Here is a 19,471-nt window from a genome sequence, read left to right on the forward strand (position 1 = left end):
CACCCAGAGGTGAGTAAGTGCAGAAAACCATCCTAACGTGAAGGTGGAGGGACCCGGAGCGGCTCGGCGCTGAGCCCAGAGGCCCTGGGGACGCAGAGCGGACACGGCCTCTGCTGGCCTCTCGCCTGCAGGGGGGTGGAGGGAGAACCAGCCAGCTTCGCCCCTCTTGCCTGGCCTCAGACCCCGCCAGAGCCTCATGGGTGTCACCCAGCAGGTACCCAGCTGACTCGGGGGCTGAGGAGACCTGCCACGAGGACCAGCTTTCTACCACACAGGGCAGAGCGGGCTTGGGCTAGGAAGCTTGCCATCTGCCTGGGAGAACTGTTGTGCCTCTGAAATGGGATGATGGGTCCTGCCTCACAGAGTCCTCAAAGAGATCATGTTTATAAAGTACCGTGCATGATAGCGGCTCAGCAAAGGTCAGCCCACCTCCCTTCCCCGTGGACGGCTGCAGTTCGAGTGGGCAGTAGTTGCCGTGTGGCCCCAAAGCTCAGGTGTGTGACAAATGAGAGTGACTTAGATACTGACGGTCTCTCTGACCACTGCGTGTGTGGTCGCAGGTCATTGTAGTCGCCAGCCTTACTTCACTCTTCATTCGTTTTGAAATTTTCTCCCTTCTCGATTAATTCATAAAGAACATCAATTCATAAAACATCTGCTGCATTACCTAACTCAAGGACACTTCTGCTGTTGTCCAGGAGTGGGGGCTACAAGAGCGAGGACTGCTCAGGCAGACTGGTCCAGGCTGTGTAGAGGGTTGATTTTCCCACATTCCTAATCCTGTCTTATTTGGAAAAGCCCTTGGTCTCAAGTTTTAGTCTTATTAAATTAAAAACTTCTCTACAGTAACGCTTTTAAAAGCACAACTAAATTACTTGAAAAACAAATTTATAATTGGAATAAACGTGGTTCAGCTAAAACTCCAGCTCATTCCAGAGAACAGAATGTGATTTCTGTGTTGCTATTATAATTTCCAGTAAACCCAAGTGGATTTTACATCCTGTTTGGTTTGGAGGAGGAGGGGAGATGCATCAAATCAGATTAAAAAGTAAACTTTTAGCTAATCTAATTTTTAGATGCATTTCTCATGTGCCGTGAGCCACAGACTAACTCAGCAGCTTTACATTTCTGCACCTGGAGAGTTGGGTTTTGAGGTGACCGCAGGGTAGAGAGTCCTAGATTGTTGATGGTGACACATAGCGCAGTGATGATGTCATATGTGTATAATACATCATGTTTTGATTTAAAGTGAGAGCTACAATGCACATGCATTTGTTGGGGGGCAGGGGGGGCATATGTGATCCCTAGAAGAGCTGATCTGTGGTCTGTTGACATGGTTGGTTGGAATAGCACAGTCATCAGCCCCCTCACCCTGCCTTGCAGCAGCTCCAAGGGCCCCTGCTCCATCCATCTCCCATACGCCCTTCTAACAACTGTATCCCCTTTGTGAAGGCTGCCCTGCCATTGCCCGCTCTCCACAGCGCTCACCCACCCCTCCGTTCATCACATCCAGCAGATCGTAATTCCCATTTGTGTCTCGCTTCCCCTTTTGGGGGCTGCACGGGGCCTGCCGTGAGGTTTGCAGGAAGGCCTGGGCCAGTGAGAGTCATGGGAGAGCAGGGCTCTGCATGGCTAATAACAGCTGGTCTGATTGTGCCCCCAGATCAAGGGGAGCCCCAGCTGGGAGCTGGGCAAGGACTAAGGGCCAGGCAGGCAAGCCGGGGATGGGGCTAAGGGCCCATCCCCACAAAGGGGCAGAGGGTGGGGAGAACTGTAGAAGCCTCTGGAAATAAATAAGCAGCAGCCATGAAGACTAGGCCACCATGCCCAAAGGTGCACATGGCTACCCTCCCACTGATTCAAGGCAGCAAGACTAAGCCAGCCCTCACCACAGGTAGAGCTGGGTCCCCAGCCTGGTAGCATGGGCTCTCAGACTGGACAGAGACATGTCCAGACAGACCCAACTGGCAGCCTGCCCGCCTGCCTTCCAGCCATCCCTGAAGCTGAGATTGGACTTTGGTTACACCCGAATCTCCAGTGCCCGGCACTTAGCAAGGATGTCACACTTTTTTTTAATAAGGTCGCTTTCAAGGAGGGTGAAAACATGTTTCACTTTGCCCAGGACAGCCCCTATTGTGGTGACATATTTATTAATAATTCCCATGATCACCCAGAAGTGCCCCAGTTTGATGTCACTGCACCGTGGGGAAATAGAGTCCAGCAGTTGCTGGTGGTTCCGACCATCCCCGTGGCCTGTGGGTGCTGCCCCCTCCTGTGGGATCCGTCGGGCACTGCTTCGTTTCCCAGCGCCTTCTCTCTGGAGTCTTCTCCGTAAGAGCCGGGGCCTTAGGGACTCAGTGCAGGGTTGCAAAATGGGAGGGTCACCTTCGAAACTCAGAAATCAAAGCAATGTTTAGAAGTGGTAGCTCTGGTAGTGTCGCAGCCAGATTCTTGGAGTAAGGACCACATCTTGCTTAGTAAGGGCTTTGGGGGATTTGTTTGCAAGTAGACCTAGAATTAGTCCTTGTTATTACTCCTGGATAACTTTAATGAAATAAAATACAGTATAATTAAATGTGGCATTTTTAGCTTGTATTAACTCATGTAAAATCTAGTCGTGCCTGATAAATGCCTGTATTTCATTCTCACACCAGTATCCTGAAGCATATTAATAAAAAGCCCTTCTAGTTCCAAATCTCAAAACTAAAGTCTGCAGCATGTACTTTGTAGGATGGCTCTAGCTTCTTGGTTTTGTAATCTATACAAATGCAGAAACCCTTGTTAATAGTGTGTTCTGTGTTGTATTATTTAAAACATGAATCAGGTTCAGGAAGCTGTAGTTAGGATGAGTTTTGTACCTGCTGCGTGAATTAATTGTGCACTTGGTATGCTGTCATGTCTCTCAGTGGTTGGGGCTTACAGCAATGAGGGCTAAAATGGTGACACAAGATTTCACTGAAGCAGTTCAATTGCTTTAGTCAATGGCGGCATAGGCCATTTAAAAATGCATTAATGATGAGATTTTGCTGGGTTTTAACACTGCTTTTCATTTCAGTTTGATGAGCTAATTAATTTGGAAGGGACTCGTGGTTTTAAAAGAGTATATATACGCTGATTCAGGAGAATGGCAGGACTGGACCTTCTGCCATCCAAACTGGCATTGCTCTGTTTTCCAAACGCTCTCGCTGAATCGCTTGAGTCTTATGGATTCCTGCCATGTGGGCATTGGCATTTTTATTGATTTCTTAACCAAAGTGTAGCTTTTAATTTTAAAAAATTGGAGGGCATATTTGTGGCACTTCAGCAGGTGTTTCTGTTAGAAAATCTTGTATTTGCATATAACACCTCTGTGTAGAAGTGGTGGGTTGGAAATTGACTATAACTTAAAAATTTTTCAATAAATAAAAAATTTCAATAATAAAACAATTTTTAAAAACTTACTGTGGTAATCATTTCATGATGTATATAAGTGAAATCATTATGTTGTATACCTTAAACTTTTACAGTGCTGGATGTCAATTAAATCTCAATAAAACTGGAAGGAAAAAATTTGGACTATGACAATGTATACTGTAACGTTTTGGGATAATCGTAACTGTTTAAAGAGTTCTTTTAAAAGGATACAGGTTTCTATCTGGTGTTTGAAATGGTGAGCCTTTAAGTGGTAATTTTTGAGCTCATTCATTTATTTAGGGAGGTTAATAAATATTTAAGTGTTATTATCCTTTAGCTCAGTTTTATTAGGCTGTGAAGGCAGAAATACCTACATGAATGGGCTGTTGATTCTCGTTATAAAACAAATGAGGCCTTTTTTATTTGTTGACCTTTTAAAACAGGTTGTGAGTTGTATTTGCACACACAGGAAAAGTGCACTTGATTATCAGCTTTGTACACAATGGTATTTCTCCGTCGGTGGCTCAGGAGCACGCGCTGCACCCAGAGGAGGTTCATGTCTTTGCATATGCTGTTCCTTCTGATTAAACTTCCCTTCCTTTACATTTCTGTCAGGATCCAGCTCACAGTCACCCCTTGGGGTCCCATCTCCTCTTGCTTTTCCAAGGACTTTGCTTCTTCAGAGATCTGTTCCCTTCTCCTGCGTCATTAGTTTCCCTTCTTCACGGGACAAATCCCTTCAGCATGGAACCTGCTCTAATGTCTCCAATCTGAATGAAAAAAGAAACACACACTCTAACTACCAATTCCTTTCCCTGGCTCCTCCTTCACAGAGTTAACTGCAGTCACTGTCTCCATGTCTCATTAATCTTTGTCTCCAGCTCATCCCAGGAGGCCTTCTGGCCTTTGCTACTACCCTGAAACTGCTCTTGCCAGGGTCACCAAAGAACTCTGCCAACTCTCAAACATATATCACTAACTTACATCAAAGAATGCATTAAAAAGGGAATAAAGAAATGAAAAGACATGGGACATATAGAAAAGAAAAAGTAACGTGGCAGATGCCAATCCAGCTGTATCAATGATAACATTAAATGTGAATGGATTAAACAATCTATAATCAAAGGCAGAGATTGTCAGACTGGATTTTTTTTTTAAAAAAAAGATCCAACTATATGCTGTCTACACTCTTGATTCAAAGATTCAATACAAATATGTTGAAAACAGCAAGGTGGGAGAAGATACATCGTGCAAACGGCAACCATAAGAGAGCTGGAGAGGCTGTGCTAATATTAAGCATGATTTACTTTCCTGACCTAACCTCTCAGGAGCATCACTGACTATTCTTATTTAAGCACTTTATTTCATGGCTGCTGCAATACCACAATATTCTGGAGTCACTATTACATTTCTGGTTTCTGCTTTCTTGCCTCTTTTGCTAGTCCCTCTTTCTCTACCCAACCTAAAATATTGGGATGCACCAGAATAAATGCTAGGCCATCTTTTCTGTCTCTCCTCCTTCACTTAGGTAATCTCATGTGGCCACCAAGGTGCTGTGGCTTCCAAATTTACATCTGTAGGCTTGACCTCTCTCCAGATTTCCACATTCATATATTTAACTGCGTACGTGACATCTCCACTTAGATATCTAGAGGCATCTCAAACTTATCATACTCAAAATAAAACTACTGATTTTACCCCCCCCAAAAATGATTCCTTAATCTTCCCCATGTAAATAAATGGCACTATTATGTGCCATTTAATCAAACCAGAAACTTGGCAGTTGTCTTAGATTCCTCCATTTCTGTCATGTGCTGTGTCAATCCATCAGCAAATGTTGTCAGTTCTGTCATTTATATTATCTTGAAGCCATCTACCTCTCTCCATCTCTGTTGTGACCACTGTGGTCCCAACTACCTCCTCAAACTCATCCTTTGTATTTCTGTGGTATCAGATGTAACATTTCCTCTTTCATTTCTGATTTTATTTATTTGAGTTCTCTCTTTCTCTCTTTTTTTCTTGGTGAGTCTAGCTACGGGTTTGTCTTTTTAACCTTTAAAAAAAAAAAAGAACAGCGCTTAGTTTCATTGATCTTCTCTATTGTTTTTTAGTCTCTATTTCATTTATTTCCACTCTGATCTTTGTTATTTCTTTCTTTCTACCAACTTTGGGCTTAGTTTGCTCTTCTTCTTCTAGTTCCTTGAGCTGTAAAGTTAGGTTGTTTATTTTTAATCTTTCTTGTTTATTTTATTTTTTTATAAATTTATTTATTTATTGGCTGTGGAGAGTGGGGGCTACTGTTCGTTGCAGTGCATGGGCTTCTTATTGCGGTAGCTTCTCTTGTCGCGGAGCACGGGCTCTAAGCATGAGGACTTCAGTAGTTGTGGCACTTGCACTCTAGAGCACAAGCTTAGTAGTTGTGGCACACGGGCTTAGTTGCTCTGCGGCATGTGGGATCTTCCCAGACCAGGGCTCGAACCCGTGTCCTCTGCGTTGGTAGGCAGATTCTTAACCACTGTACCACCAGGGAAGTCCTCTTGTTTCTTAATGTAGCCATTTATTGTTATGAAGTTCCCTTTTAAAACTGCTTTTGTTGCATCCCATAAATTTTGGTATTTTGTGTTTCCATTTTCATTTGTCTCAGGTATTTATTTCATCTTTGACCCATTAATTGTTCAGTGGTATATTGTTTAATCTCTGCATATTTGTAAATTTCCAGTTTTCTTCCTGTAATTGATTTTTAGTTTCATACCATTGTGTTGGAAAAGATATTTGATATGATTTCACTATTAAATTTATCAAGGATTGTTTTGTGGCCTAGCATGTGATCCGTCCTGGAGAATGTTCGACATGTAGTTGAGAAGAATGTATATTCTGTTGGAATGTTCTGTACATATCTGTTAAGTCCATCTGGTCTAACATGTCATTTAAGACCAGTGTTTCTTTATTGATTTTCTGTCTGGATGACCTAACCATTGGTGAATGTGGAGTATTAAAGTCCCTTACTATTATTCTGTGGCTGTATATTTCTGTCTTTTGGGTCTGTTAATACTTTCTTTATATATTTAGGTGCTCCAGTGTTGGGTGCATACATATTTACAGTGTCGCATCCTCTTGTTGGGAATACCCCTTTATCACTGAGATACAGATTCATCAGAAGGAGTTACTGTTCTGACTGCTTGAATTGGTCCAGCCAGCCATATAGAATATAAGATTTGGCCCATTCCTTCAAAACTTTTACTTTCCACTTGAGGTGATAAGGCTAACCCATATAAAACAATTGGAGATCTGAATAAGACTATAGTTAAGTGTTAAATTATAGGGTAGAGACTATAAATACTGTACAAGTTTGGAGAAGAGATAACATTGAGGGCTGGACTAGTGCAGGCACATGAATGGCTTGGGACTTAAAAGAATATTTTGTAGAAAGCTGAGTTTTCCTTTCATATGAATTGTTTCTCTTTTTTTCTGATACTTGCCCACCTCCCACTAATTTCATATGCAAATAAACCACTGGGTTAAAAAAAGGCCCTTGGAAGGTTTTTTTTTTTCTCCCTACCAGACAAGATAGAAAGAAAATAATAAACAAGAGGATGATAGAAAATACTGTTGGTGAAGCAATTTTCCTTTAAAATTTTAATTTTAAAATAACTGCGGAAATATTAAAATTCCTGCCTGAAAGATCTACTGTTGTTTCTTTTTTATGGTGGATATAGCCCACGGCAGTAGCTTTGCCTGTGTATGGATCTCTATGGAAGCTTTTCTTTTGATTCTTGATTCTCCCTGAACTACCATCATTTTCCTCTCAGTGCAGTGACAGATTTAAGGATTAAAAAATGAGGAAAATAAATTCTTCCTCCTAAGCTACTCTGAAGTAGTGAAAATCCAGTACAATTTAGGGGGAAAATTGTGATTGAGAAGGTACTCTTAGAATTGATTGTATTTGTAGCTAAGAGTTCACATTATGTAATTTGACTTGCATACCTTTTAAAATTAGGTATGATTTACCAGACAGTTATTAACAATTAGGTTATGTAACCGTATCTCAAAACAGCTCCACAGTATAGGAAGTCGAGAGGCTTTAGAATGTGCTAAATAAGGAATTACCATATACACAGTTGAGAAACACTTACAGCTTTCACCCCAAAGTGGACCACTTAAGTACCATTATTATGGATTATAAAATAAAATTCATTAGCATCAGTATTTTCACTGGAATGTAAAGTAGCGCTGGTGTAGTTTGTAGGGGCTCAGTGCTCACCCTTAAGTTGTTTTTTTGTTTTTTTTTTTTTCCGGTACGCGGGCCTCTCACTGTTGTGGCCTCTCCCGTTGCGGAGCACAGGCTCCGGACGCGCAGGCTCAGCAGCCATGGCTCACGGGCCCAGCTGCTCTGCGGCATGTGGGATCTTCCCAGACCGGGGCATGAACCCGTGTCCCCTGCATCGGCAGGCGGACTCTCAACCACTGCGCCACCAGGGAAGCCCCACCCTTAAGTTTTTTATTACTGGAGAAAACCAATGAATTTTATTGCAGTTTACATTGGACACAGATGTAGATGATGGTTTTGTAAATTTACTTTGAATAAATATCTCAGTAGTAGTGAAAGTGTATCACCAAAAGAGTGTGGTTATGAAAGTATTATATTCTATTATGGTCCTCTGATTTTATAATTAAAGACCCCAGTGTTTTAAAGGCAGGTGTAACCCATTACATCAAGTGACTTGGAAGCTTTAACCTGACCTTGAAAACTTCATTTTACAGGAACTGGAAATTTGTTTTCTTTACATGCAATTGTTTTGAACACTGTAGGAAATAATATGGGAGTATGAAGTAGAAGGAATCATCTGAATAATTCTGATCAGAGAGTGCCCTGAGTAGTCATTTGGTTATTTTTTAGAGAAAACTATTATGGGGATCATTGCCTCAAAATTTTTTATATGTGAATACTTATACATGAGTTAAATTGTAATTGTCACTAAATTGATGGGATTTAAAATTAATAAATGACTTTAAGAAATGGTTTACTTCTTTGTTCTTTCTCGACATGGGGATGCAGCCTTCTGAAGCTTTATTTTGAGAGGGCATCTGGCTATTTTTGACAGGTTCTCAAGGTATCTTGGGCATCACATCCATTTGGTCATGCTCAAAAGTTCTATGGTAGCATTAAGTAGTGGCCTCAGTTAAAAAAGACCCAAAGAGCGTGATGTTCATTCTGTTTCTTCTGGAATGGGGCTAACTTTCCACAAATCCTAAGTGATGAGAGTATTGCATCTACATATTTATGACAGTGTTTCTTTTTATTCTTCTTTCATGAAGAAATCATTTCAGTCTGAAATGTATTTACTGAACAGTGTCTAATGTAGGGTGTATAAAACTTCAGGCAGCATTTAGAACACTTTCCCAATATGAACTCATATTATAACAACCCTATGAAGCAGGGACTATAAATAACATATGGGGGTATTTTTTTAATCTCTATTTTATAGGTGGGAAAACTGAGGCATAGAGAACATGCAATACTAGCTTACATCTTGTGGCCCATAGCATTTCCATGGGTGATCCCTAAACTAGAAAGTTTATGAACTGCTGGATTATTTTGTTCTACTTTGGAATAAAGAAAACCATTTCACAGTTATAAACAAGAGCTCTTTCTGTGATTGATTGATTTTGCTGTTTTTATTAGCAAAACTCCATTATATATCCATAAATGATGTCGTTTTCTCTTTCCCCTCTCTCAGTTTGTCATTTCTCTTTTGGATAGCCTTAAAATTTCCTTTACAACCCTGTAAAACATTTATCCTTTGCCTCTAACACTTAAGGCTGACATTCTTAGGAAATGATAAACCTTTTTCTTTGCCTTCTAAAATTTATGTTAGTAAAGCCAGGATTCTAAACTTCTTAGAATGGGTTTACAAATTACTTTCAGAATCCAATCACAGTTTTATGGAGCCTCTGAAACTCACCTGTGACCCCTTAAAGACCTACATCTACGTTAGGGACACCTTCATCTGGGGAAGCAGAGGGAAATTTAGGGAATACAGTCCTTTAAAAGAGAATCACTTTTCCCATTAAACTATTAAGCTGGGTCAAGTAGACAACCTGTGGTTAGATGTAAGTACATCACCTGTAATCCATCTGAACTGTAGCTCTTACCTACATTCCTTTGTGTCTCACTTTCTTTTTTACTCTGGCTACCTTAAAGCTTTTCTCTTTGTATTTATTTTTTCAGCAATTTGACTATGATAATATAGGTCTAGGAGTGTGTGTGTGTGTGTGTGTGTGTGTGTGATTGTGCTTGAGTTTCTTGGATCTAATTTTGGAAAATTCTAGGACATTATTTCTTCTTCTGCCATATTCTCTCTCTCTTATGCTGCTGGGACTCAGTTTTCGCATATGTTCTACAGCCGCTCTGGGATGCACTGTTTTATATTTTTTCACTTTTTAAATCTTTTTGTGTTTTAGTTTGGATAATTTTTATGGACACCTCTTCAAGTTCACTGAATCTTTTCTTGGCTATGTTCCGTCTGCTTCTAAGCCTATCAAAGGAATTCACCACTTCTGATAGTTAGGGTTTTTAAATAGCATTTCCATTGGACTCTTTTTTTTATAATTTCCATCTTTCTGCTGAAATAGCCCATTTGATCATGAGTATTGTCTACTCCCCACCCCCAGATTATTTTGTATATTAATAATAGTTGTTTTAAAGTTCCTGTGTGATAGGTCTAGGTCACCTCTGAGTCTGGCTCTATTGATTGTTTTGTCTCTTGACAGTGGGTTTTTTCCTTACATTTTGTGTGTGTGTGTGCATGCGCACACTGTAATTTTTATCGAATGCTAAACATCACGCTTAATAGAGACTGAGGTAAATAATATTTATGCTCAGAAATGAACATGCCTCTTCTTCTAGGTCATTAACTTTTGGGGAAGTTGAGTCAATGTAGTCAATAATTGATCTGGGTTTATGTTTTGAGTTGCCATTGTTACCTTCAGTGTACTGCTGGCTTCCAGTTCCTCTACCTGTGGGCCACCATAACCATGTGTCTAGGTGGGCACTGGGGTCCTGGAGGGTTTACTCATGGTTCCTGCTCTTGCCATCTGCTTTCATCTGCAAAGGCCTGTGTCAGAAAGGGCTCTCTTTCCACGGTCTTATGCCTCCTCTGTGGTACGCTGCCTGCTCCTTGGTGCCCAGCGTCTGCTGGAGCCGGGGATTTCTTAGTCCTCCTGGTCTAGTTTCAATCTTAGGCAGCCCTGTGCACCTGGGCCTCAAGGGTGGGACCTTCTGGGCATTCCTGCCCTGCTCCCCGAGGCAGCCAGACTCTGCCTATATCTGTGGTGAGTTTCTGCCCCTCTCCTGGTGGTAGTAGAGTTCTGCTTTATTGGTACAGGCTCCTGAGTCCAAGGGCCAGTAGATCTTTGCTTGGCTGTGGAAGGAGATGGATTTTTCTTCTACCCATCCTCCAGTAGCCCAGGGAGAAAGCGGGCTTGCTGCCATTCCCCCAGTGGCTTAAGGCTTTTGCTTCGTCTGAGAGGAGGGTCGGGGAAGTAGCAGTTTCATGGTGTCCCCATCACCTGCTTCATGCCTGTGTCCTGGAGAGGGGCTCTCTCCTGCTCTGGCCCCAGTCTTTCTCAGGAGCAACCTGTGAAGCCTTTCATGTGAATACAAACTCTCCCTGTGTCTGGGGTACCCAGTTGCTCCAAGCTGATACAGTAGCCCACACTTGGCCTTTAGGATTTCCTTACAATTTTAACTGATTTCTTTTTTTTTAAATTTTATTTATTTATTTATTTATTTATTTATTTATTTATTTATTTTGGCTGTGTTGGGTCTTCATTGTGGCACACAGCCTCTTCATTGTGGTGTGCGAGCTCAGTAGTTGTGGTATGTGGGATCGTAATCCCCCAACCAGGGGTCGAACCGGGGCCCCCTGCACCGGGAGCACGGAGTCTTAACCGCTGGACTGCCAGGGAAGTCCCTTAACTGATTTCTTTTATGTGCTCCCCATGGTGGACTCTTCCTTCCGTGCTCTACAAACTGTGAAACAGTGTCTGCGTCTTCTCTCTTCTTGGAGGGGTTTTTTCACTCCTTGGAATTCAGTTCCCTTGTGATCACAGTTCTTTGATGGGTATAAGCAAAGTTGTGATATTATTGACAGTCTGGCTTTTTCTTGTTAAGTGGGAGTGATGTTCTCTCGGCTTTCTGCATAAGCTGTCATCTGAACTGGACTTGCCCACGTTTGGGACTGTCCGATCACCCATAGGTTCCCAAGCCATTAGCAGATCCGTGAGGAGAGCATCCTCAGGCCAAGCAGCTTTCTGTTACTTGCAGTAAAGGGCCCTTCCATGTGAGGAGGAAGCAGCGTTTGACCATATCTAGCTTTTCTTCAAGTTATTTTCAATTCATCTGATTTTATAAAATGACCTTCAGAGTGACTGTTTTTGCTGCAGATCCATTTTTTTTTTTTTTTTTTTACTTTTTTCCTTTTTGCTCATCTTGGAGAGCACATCAAAGCTTTAAAGATGTATGAAAAAACCTTGCAAGGTAACCCTGATGTACCCGGCATGACTTATTCCTTCAACTCAGAGTTATTGTTACTGAGCTGAAGAAAGGTCAGGCCTTGCTGTGCTTGTTTAATAGGCCTCAAGTTGTTTCTGGGGTTTTTTGTTTTGTTAAGGATAGAAGTTTCTTTTTCTTTTCTTTTTTTTTTTTTAACATCTTTATTGGAATATAACTGCTTTACAAGGATAGAAATTTCTTTAACCAGTGTTTCCAAACTCTCTTTCGTCCCAGACTCCCTTCAATAAACATAAAGATCTCATACTCTTCTTTAATGTTACTTATACATCAGAGTAAATAACTGGACTCAAAACAAACCAGAAGGATAAACGGCTGCTCTGCCTTCATGCTCCATCCCCATTGTTAGGGCGCCGTGTCAGTTTCTGCCAGCATATTGAATCAGCAGGTTGATTCGTCATTTTCTCGTGGTGTATATTGAGAAATAGTCAAACAGAAAATGGAAACAAATCAGCTTAGAAATACAACAGGAATGCAGTAGGACCCAGCAGGCCATGCTGTCCCAGCAGGACATCAAATCCTGGGCCTTGAGACCAGACTCCGACTCCTCAGACGGGTTTCCTCTTCTCTAGAAGGTGCTACGGTGGTTGCATCAGACTCAAGCACCTTGTTGCCGGCAAAGAAATGAGGCCCACCTATTTGTCACCTCATTTCAGGATGAGAATTTACGAAATTGCTCACGCCCATTTATGAACTGCTACCTCTGAAATACCCCAGATGGTCATTTTAGAGGCCAAAAGGTAGTGACAAACGTCTGTTAAATAAAGTAGGCAGTCTTGTTAGAAATACGTATGTTTTTCCATTGGGTTCAATGTGGCTACTTCCGTTTTTATTGTTAAATATTAAGTTCTATAAACATTTTTGTTCTTCCTGAGTTTGCTGTGATGCAGAAAAGCTCGCTTAGCCTCTTGCCAGGTCATTGCTTTCACAAAATTATTCCTGATACAAAAATGTTATTCTGTAAATAAGCATTGGTTAAACATATAAATGAATCTTTAAGCTTCTGTCCTGTTCAAAATTTTATGATGCTTTATCTAGAATTCAGAATTTCAGGGTTGATACAGAGGTGGGTTCTTTTGGAAGCTGGTTTTCTTTCAGACTGGACGTACCTTTTGTGTTTCTTCTCTTGGTATCAAGAAGTGTTTGTAGTGCAGCAGAAATGCACCAGTGGACCAAGTTTATCTACATGTTGTGGTTTCCACCCCTCGGAAGCTTTAGGTGACGAGTACTTACAACATTAAGAGCTAGTTCTGAAACATCATCTGTACAATTTTTTAAAGTATTTGGAGGCATCTCCATCTCAGCAGCAGCTTACGTTTTTTTTCTTCTGGTTTTAGGTGATTAGTGCATGTAAGTTATACACATTAGTTTTCCTTTAGTTAAAAAAACAACTGTATGTGTAGCACATATAGTTTGATCACTTTTTAATTTTAAATTTAAACTAACTAACATTAAGACGCAACACAGAAAATAGATTCCAACTCTGCTGCCAACGGGCTGCTTAGCTTATGCGCGTACGTGATCACTGCTGGGCTAAAAAGTGAAGGCTAGGTGGAAATATGTAGGATGGGATAAAGATTCTGGGACAAAGTCAGGCAGGTTGGGGGCCTGGGTCTCCTGCTGAGGAAGCCCAGTTCTCCCTCCATCTGCCTTCCTCTTCCTTTCCTCTGGGCTGTGGGGAACCAGCTTGCCTTCACATCCACCTGTTGCTTCCAGCCAGTGATTCTGGTCCATCTGGTGATGAGGGCCAGCTCCCGCCTGCTCTGTTAGTCTCTAAGCAAGCACGCTTCTCTTTTGATGTTTTCTAATAGCTTTTTCTGCTAGCAGAGAAGGAGAGACAGACCTTTCCATTCAGGCCTCCGTGTGCTAAAGTGGTAGTCCAGTATTAATCAATATGTTGAGAATGACAGAATAAAAGATTACACTGTTGAGAAAATGCTGTATATATTTCAGTGAATAAATGGATAGGCACCTCCATTTATCTTTGTGATTCCTTTTACTAGTGGCAGCTTTGAGATATAATTTATAAAAATTATAAAATTCCCTTACTTAATTAGTATGCTGTCTTTATTAAAGGTAAATATTATTTTTAAAGGTAAAGACAACCCTCATTCTGAAAAATAGGAAATTCATGCATTTGTTTCATACCCTTATACATGGCTGATTACAAATTTAATTTCATGCCAACTTGCTTGAATAGACAATCTAAGTTTTAGGGATTGGAACAGCTGTAGTATTCAATACAATGTATCTTATAGATACCATTACCACAGCTTTAATATCTTTTGCACTTTATTGCTTGAAGGATACAATTATAAAGAAATACTCTGCCTTGTGGCTTTTATGTTTCATGTTGGCATTCAGATCACAAAAGCCTCTTTGGTTCATTTTGAAACTTTGAGGGAAATGATACCTGTATGATTTAAAGTTTAAGTTTAATTGCCTTCTGCAAATTGCTTTTGGAAGTATAGGTAGTCAAAAAGTAAAAGTAGTTTTAAATTTCAGAGGCAGAGAATAGCATAAACACTTTTTTAAATGTAGAGGTTTTATTCAAAATAGATTCTCTTGGGGACTTCCCTGGCAGTCCAGTGGTTAAGACTCCATGTTTCCACTGCAGGGGACGTGGGTTCGATCCCTGGTCAGGGAACTAAGACCCCACATGCTGCGTGACACGGCCAGAAAAAAAAAAAGATTCTCTCAGAGCAGGAAAGTTAGAATGCCTTTGTACAATATTTTGCATGCTCTTTTCTTTATTGTGTGAAAGTCATATAATCCCAACCTCCATCTCTATTTCTTATTTATGAATATAATGACTTACTGAAAATTTATCACAAATTTCATATGCCTCCTGAAAGGCAATGTCGAGTTTTAGGTTAAAATTGTGAAAGATGTTGTGAGGCCATTTGAGCAATTTAAAATAATAATAATAATAAAGGCAGTCTATACAGGGAAAGAACTTAAATGCACACATAGATGTGGCATCAGCTCCTTGAGGTGAGCGCCTGCTACATCATGCAGGAAAGTTGAGGAGTGCATTACTGGTGATGCAGACTGCTGTAGAAATAGATGTTGCCTGAAGTTTTTCACTTGGTAGTGTTACTAGTCTGTTAACATTGGAAGGACTTAGGTGACTTGTTCTAAACATTCGCCTGGTGCATGGGAGCAGGCTTTAATAAATCCAACCCCAGAATTTTAGAAGCACCTCTAGCTGAAATCTGGGCCTCCCACCCAGACTTAATACAATGACAGAAGTAAAACCGTATCTATTTGAAGTGTTTAGGACCATGACTAATCTAATGTGAGGCTCTGAAAAGCCAAGAATTGCCACTGGAATTTCAGTTTCTACTCACGTAACACATAATTTAATGGTTCATACTTAGTTTCCAGAAATAGCCCCAGACAGCTTAGTGAGTCCAAGTGGTTAGAAAGTGGTTTTAAACTTTATTGTACATTCCCATCACCTAGAGTGCTGCCTAAAATGTAAATTCCTGGGCACCACCCCCTGGAAAGCTGATTCCATGAGCCTAGGAGTCTGCATTTTACCCAGGTAACCCAGGGGATTCTGAGGAAAGTGGTTTAGTGACAACCTTTCGGGAAACACTGGTGCAGGAGGTGTATACCCAGCAGGGCCTGCTTCATGGGTGTACTACCAGTGCATTGTACAGGCCCCATACTCAGAAAGGCCGTGTAGCTGGCTTAACGCTCTTCCACGACCTTCTTAAAATTCTTAATTTCTGAATGAGGTTGTTCATTTTCCCCTGCATTTTCACCTTCCCCCCGGGCCCTGCAAATTGTGTGGCCAATTCTCTATGCGAGCTTTTATTATGTATTACTGGAATTGTGTTTCTTGATCCTCATGGGTTGCAATAATTCAATAATGATTTTTTTTTTTAACCTGTCTGTATTAGGCTGTAAATGCCAAGGCCACTTCTAAGCTTTAGAAGTGAATGAGTATCATTCATTATAGAACATACAGTTGGAAATCCTAAGAGTATGATTTTTTTTCCCCAAGGAAATTAAATTTTTATTCCTAGTCTTGAACATAGAAACCTATGTTTGTGTTACCCTAATACACTATGATTTTTTTCTCCTAGGATGGTACAAAACAGAAAAGAGAGCGGAAAAAGACGGTCTCCTTCAGCAGTATGCCCACGGAGAAAAAGATCAGCAGTGCAAGTGATTGTATCAATTCCATGGTGGAGGGTTCGGAACTCAAAAAGGTTCGCTCCAACTCTAGAATTTACCACAGGTACTTTTTACTGGACGCTGACATGCAGAGCCTGAGGTGGGAGCCATCCAAGAAGGATTCTGAGAAAGCCAAGATTGATATTAAATCCATCAAGGAAGTGAGAACAGGAAAAAATACAGACATATTCCGCAGCAATGGCATTTCTGACCAGATATCTGAAGACTGTGCATTTTCAGTCATCTACGGAGAGAATTACGAGTCACTTGATTTGGTTGCCAACTCCGCAGATGTTGCGAACATCTGGGTCACGGGACTGCGGTACCTAATTTCTTATGGGAAACATACACTCGATATGTTAGAGAGTAGCCAAGACAACATGAGGACTTCTTGGGTCTCACAAATGTTTAGTGAAATTGATGTAGATAACCTGGGACATATAACTCTGTGCAGCGCCGTGCAGTGTATCAGAAACCTCAATCCTGGTTTAAAAACGAGCAAAATTGAGCTTAAGTTCAAAGAATTGCACAAGTCCAAGGACAAAGCTGGTACTGAAGTCACAAAGGAGGAATTTGTTGAGGTTTTCCACGAGCTTTGTACTAGACCTGAAATTTATTTCCTTTTAGTTCAGTTCTCAAGCAATAAAGAATTCCTTGATACCAAGGACCTTATGATGTTTCTGGAGGCAGAGCAGGGTGTGGCACATATAAATGAGGAAATAAGCCTTGAAATTATTCACAAATATGAGCCATCCAAAGAGGGTCAGGAAAAGGGCTGGCTTTCCATAGACGGGTTCACTAATTACCTTGTGTCATCTGACTGTTATATATTTGATCCAGAGCATAAGAAGGTCTGTCAGGACATGAAGCAACCCTTGTCTCATTACTTTATAAACTCATCTCATAATACGTACTTAATAGAGGATCAGTTCCGAGGTCCCTCTGATATCACAGGATACATCCGAGCTCTTAAAATGGGTTGCCGGAGTGTTGAATTGGATGTATGGGACGGGCCGGATAACGAACCTGTGATTTACACAGGCCACACCATGACCTCGCAGATCGTCTTCCGCAGCGTCATTGATATTATTAACAAGTATGCATTCTTTGCTTCAGAGTACCCTCTCATCCTGTGTTTGGAAAATCACTGCTCTATTAAACAACAGAAGGTCATGGTTCAACACATGAAGAAAATTTTAGGAGACAAGCTCTACACAACCTCACCCAGTGCTGAGGAATCTTACTTGCCATCCCCAGATGTCCTGAAAGGGAAGATACTCATCAAGGCAAAGAAGCTGTCTTCCAGCTGCTCTGGAGTAGAGGGCGATGTTACTGATGAGGATGAAGGGGCAGAGATGTCCCAGAGGATGGGCAAGGAGAACGCAGAGCTGCCCAACCACGTGCCTGCCAAGCGCTTCCAGCTCTGCAAAGAGCTGTCCGAGCTGGTGAGCATCTGCAAGTCGGTGCAGTTCAGAGAGTTCCAGGTGTCCTTTCAGGTTCAGAAGTACTGGGAAGTCTGCTCATTCAACGAAGTGCTTGCCAGCAAATACGCCAACGAGAATGCAGGGGACTTTGTCAATTATAACAAGCGCTTTCTCGCCAGGGTTTTTCCCAGCCCCATGAGAATTGACTCCAGCAACATGAACCCTCAAGATTTTTGGAAATGTGGTTGTCAGATCGTGGCCATGAACTTTCAGACCCCGGGACTGATGATGGACCTGAACATCGGCTGGTTTAGGCAGAACGGGAACTGCGGCTACGTGCTGCGGCCGGCCATCATGAGGGAGGAGGTCTCCTTCTTCAGCGCCAACACCAAAGACTCCGTCCCAGGAGTCTCACCCCAGCTCCTTCACATCAAGATCATCAGCGGGCAGAACTTCCCCAAACCCAAAGGATCGGGTGCTAAAGGCGACGTGGTGGACCCTTACGTCTACGTTGAGATCCACGGGATCCCCGCTGACTGTGCAGAACAGAGGACGAAAACAGTGCACCAGAACGGAGACGCTCCCATCTTTGACGAAAGCTTTGAGTTCCAGATCAACCTGCCCGAACTGGCCATGGTGCGCTTTGTGGTCCTGGACGACGACTACATCGGGGATGAGTTCATCGGCCAGTACACGATTCCCTTCGAGTGTCTGCAGACGGGCTACCGCCACGTGCCGCTGCAGTCGCTCACCGGCGAGGTCCTCGCCCACGCTTCTCTGTTCGTGCACGTGGCCATCACGAACCGGAGAGGAGGCGGGAAGCCTCACAAGAGGGGCCTCTCTGTGAGGAAAGGGAAGAAGTCCAGGGAATATGCGTCCCTGAGAACACTGTGGATTAAAACTGTGGACGAGGTCTTCAAGAATGCCCAGTCCCCAATTCGGGACGCCACCGACCTGAGAGAGAACATGCAGGTACGGCGCGGGGGCTTGTGTGCGCCTGCGCGCGGGCTCGTGTGCGACTGCGCGCGGTGTAAGAGTCTTTTGGAGGGTTTCTTTAAATAGTCGTATTTCCCATCTTAAATACTTTGTAAATTCCCATCGCTTGTAAGAATGTTTACCACCGATCTCGTTTTTTTTTTATCATTGTGAATTTCCAAAACGGCAGCTGGTATTGAACACACTCTATGGGAATGAGACAGCCTTGCTACTGAGTCCGCACCCGCCCTGGTCCCTGTTAATCACTAGGGAACAGTCCCCCGTCTTCTCTAAAAGCGCACGTGGGAATCTCTGGTATTTCTGAATATTCCTTAGCTGGAACACACTGACGTCAAGCCCATCAAACTAGAGGGACACGTTCCGGTCCTTTCTTGTGGGGCCGTCATGCTGCGGGAATGGTGAGCCTGTAAACAGCCCGTGGGTTTATGTATTGAGCCTGCTCTTGACTCTGCAGCGCAGCTATCTAACTGTGTAAGTAAAAGACACGTGACACCTGTATTTATTAGATGTCTGAGATAATAATTACCTCTGAACCGCGTAGTGGCGAAAAGCAATCAGTCAGGGTTAGGTATGTAATTAAGGATTGTCCACGTGTCTAGCAGGATACTGGGGCTACCAGTGATGCAGAACGAGGCTGCGAGGGCTACCTCACACACACACCTACCCCAGCCCATCCCAGTGTGTGATGGATCACCGCTCAGCGTGTTTAAAAACGATAAAAAAAAAAGATACACACACACACACACACACATACGTGTATATATATATAATCTTTATAACTATTATGAGCAGAATGCCAGCAGCAAGTAGAATTAAAAGACCTTCCCACGATGGAGACATTCTGTTTTATTTCTTGTCTCATAGTAAATGTGGAGGGTGTCTCCCTATCTCTGAGGGTGCC

The 19,471-nt window shown here is 42.2% G+C and overlaps 1 protein-coding gene across 2 annotated transcripts in view; it reads left to right on the plus strand.

Annotated features, from left to right (window-relative positions):
* Window positions 1-19,471, plus strand: part of PLCL2 (phospholipase C like 2) — a 195,260-nt gene that overhangs the window by 94,537 nt on the left and 81,252 nt on the right. For both annotated transcript variants that reach the window (XM_029214150.1, XM_029214151.1), the window contains exon 3: window positions 16,060-18,546. In XM_029214150.1, the coding sequence (XP_029069983.1) occupies window positions 16,060-18,546 (2,487 nt within the window). The remainder of the gene's footprint in view (window positions 1-16,059; window positions 18,547-19,471) is intronic.

This window comes from Monodon monoceros, unplaced genomic scaffold (assembly GCF_005190385.1).
Source record: "Monodon monoceros isolate NGI ecotype Baffin Bay Population unplaced genomic scaffold, NGI_Narwhal_1 Super_Scaffold_11, whole genome shotgun sequence".
NCBI classification, from domain to species: Eukaryota; Metazoa; Chordata; class Mammalia; order Artiodactyla; family Monodontidae; genus Monodon; species Monodon monoceros.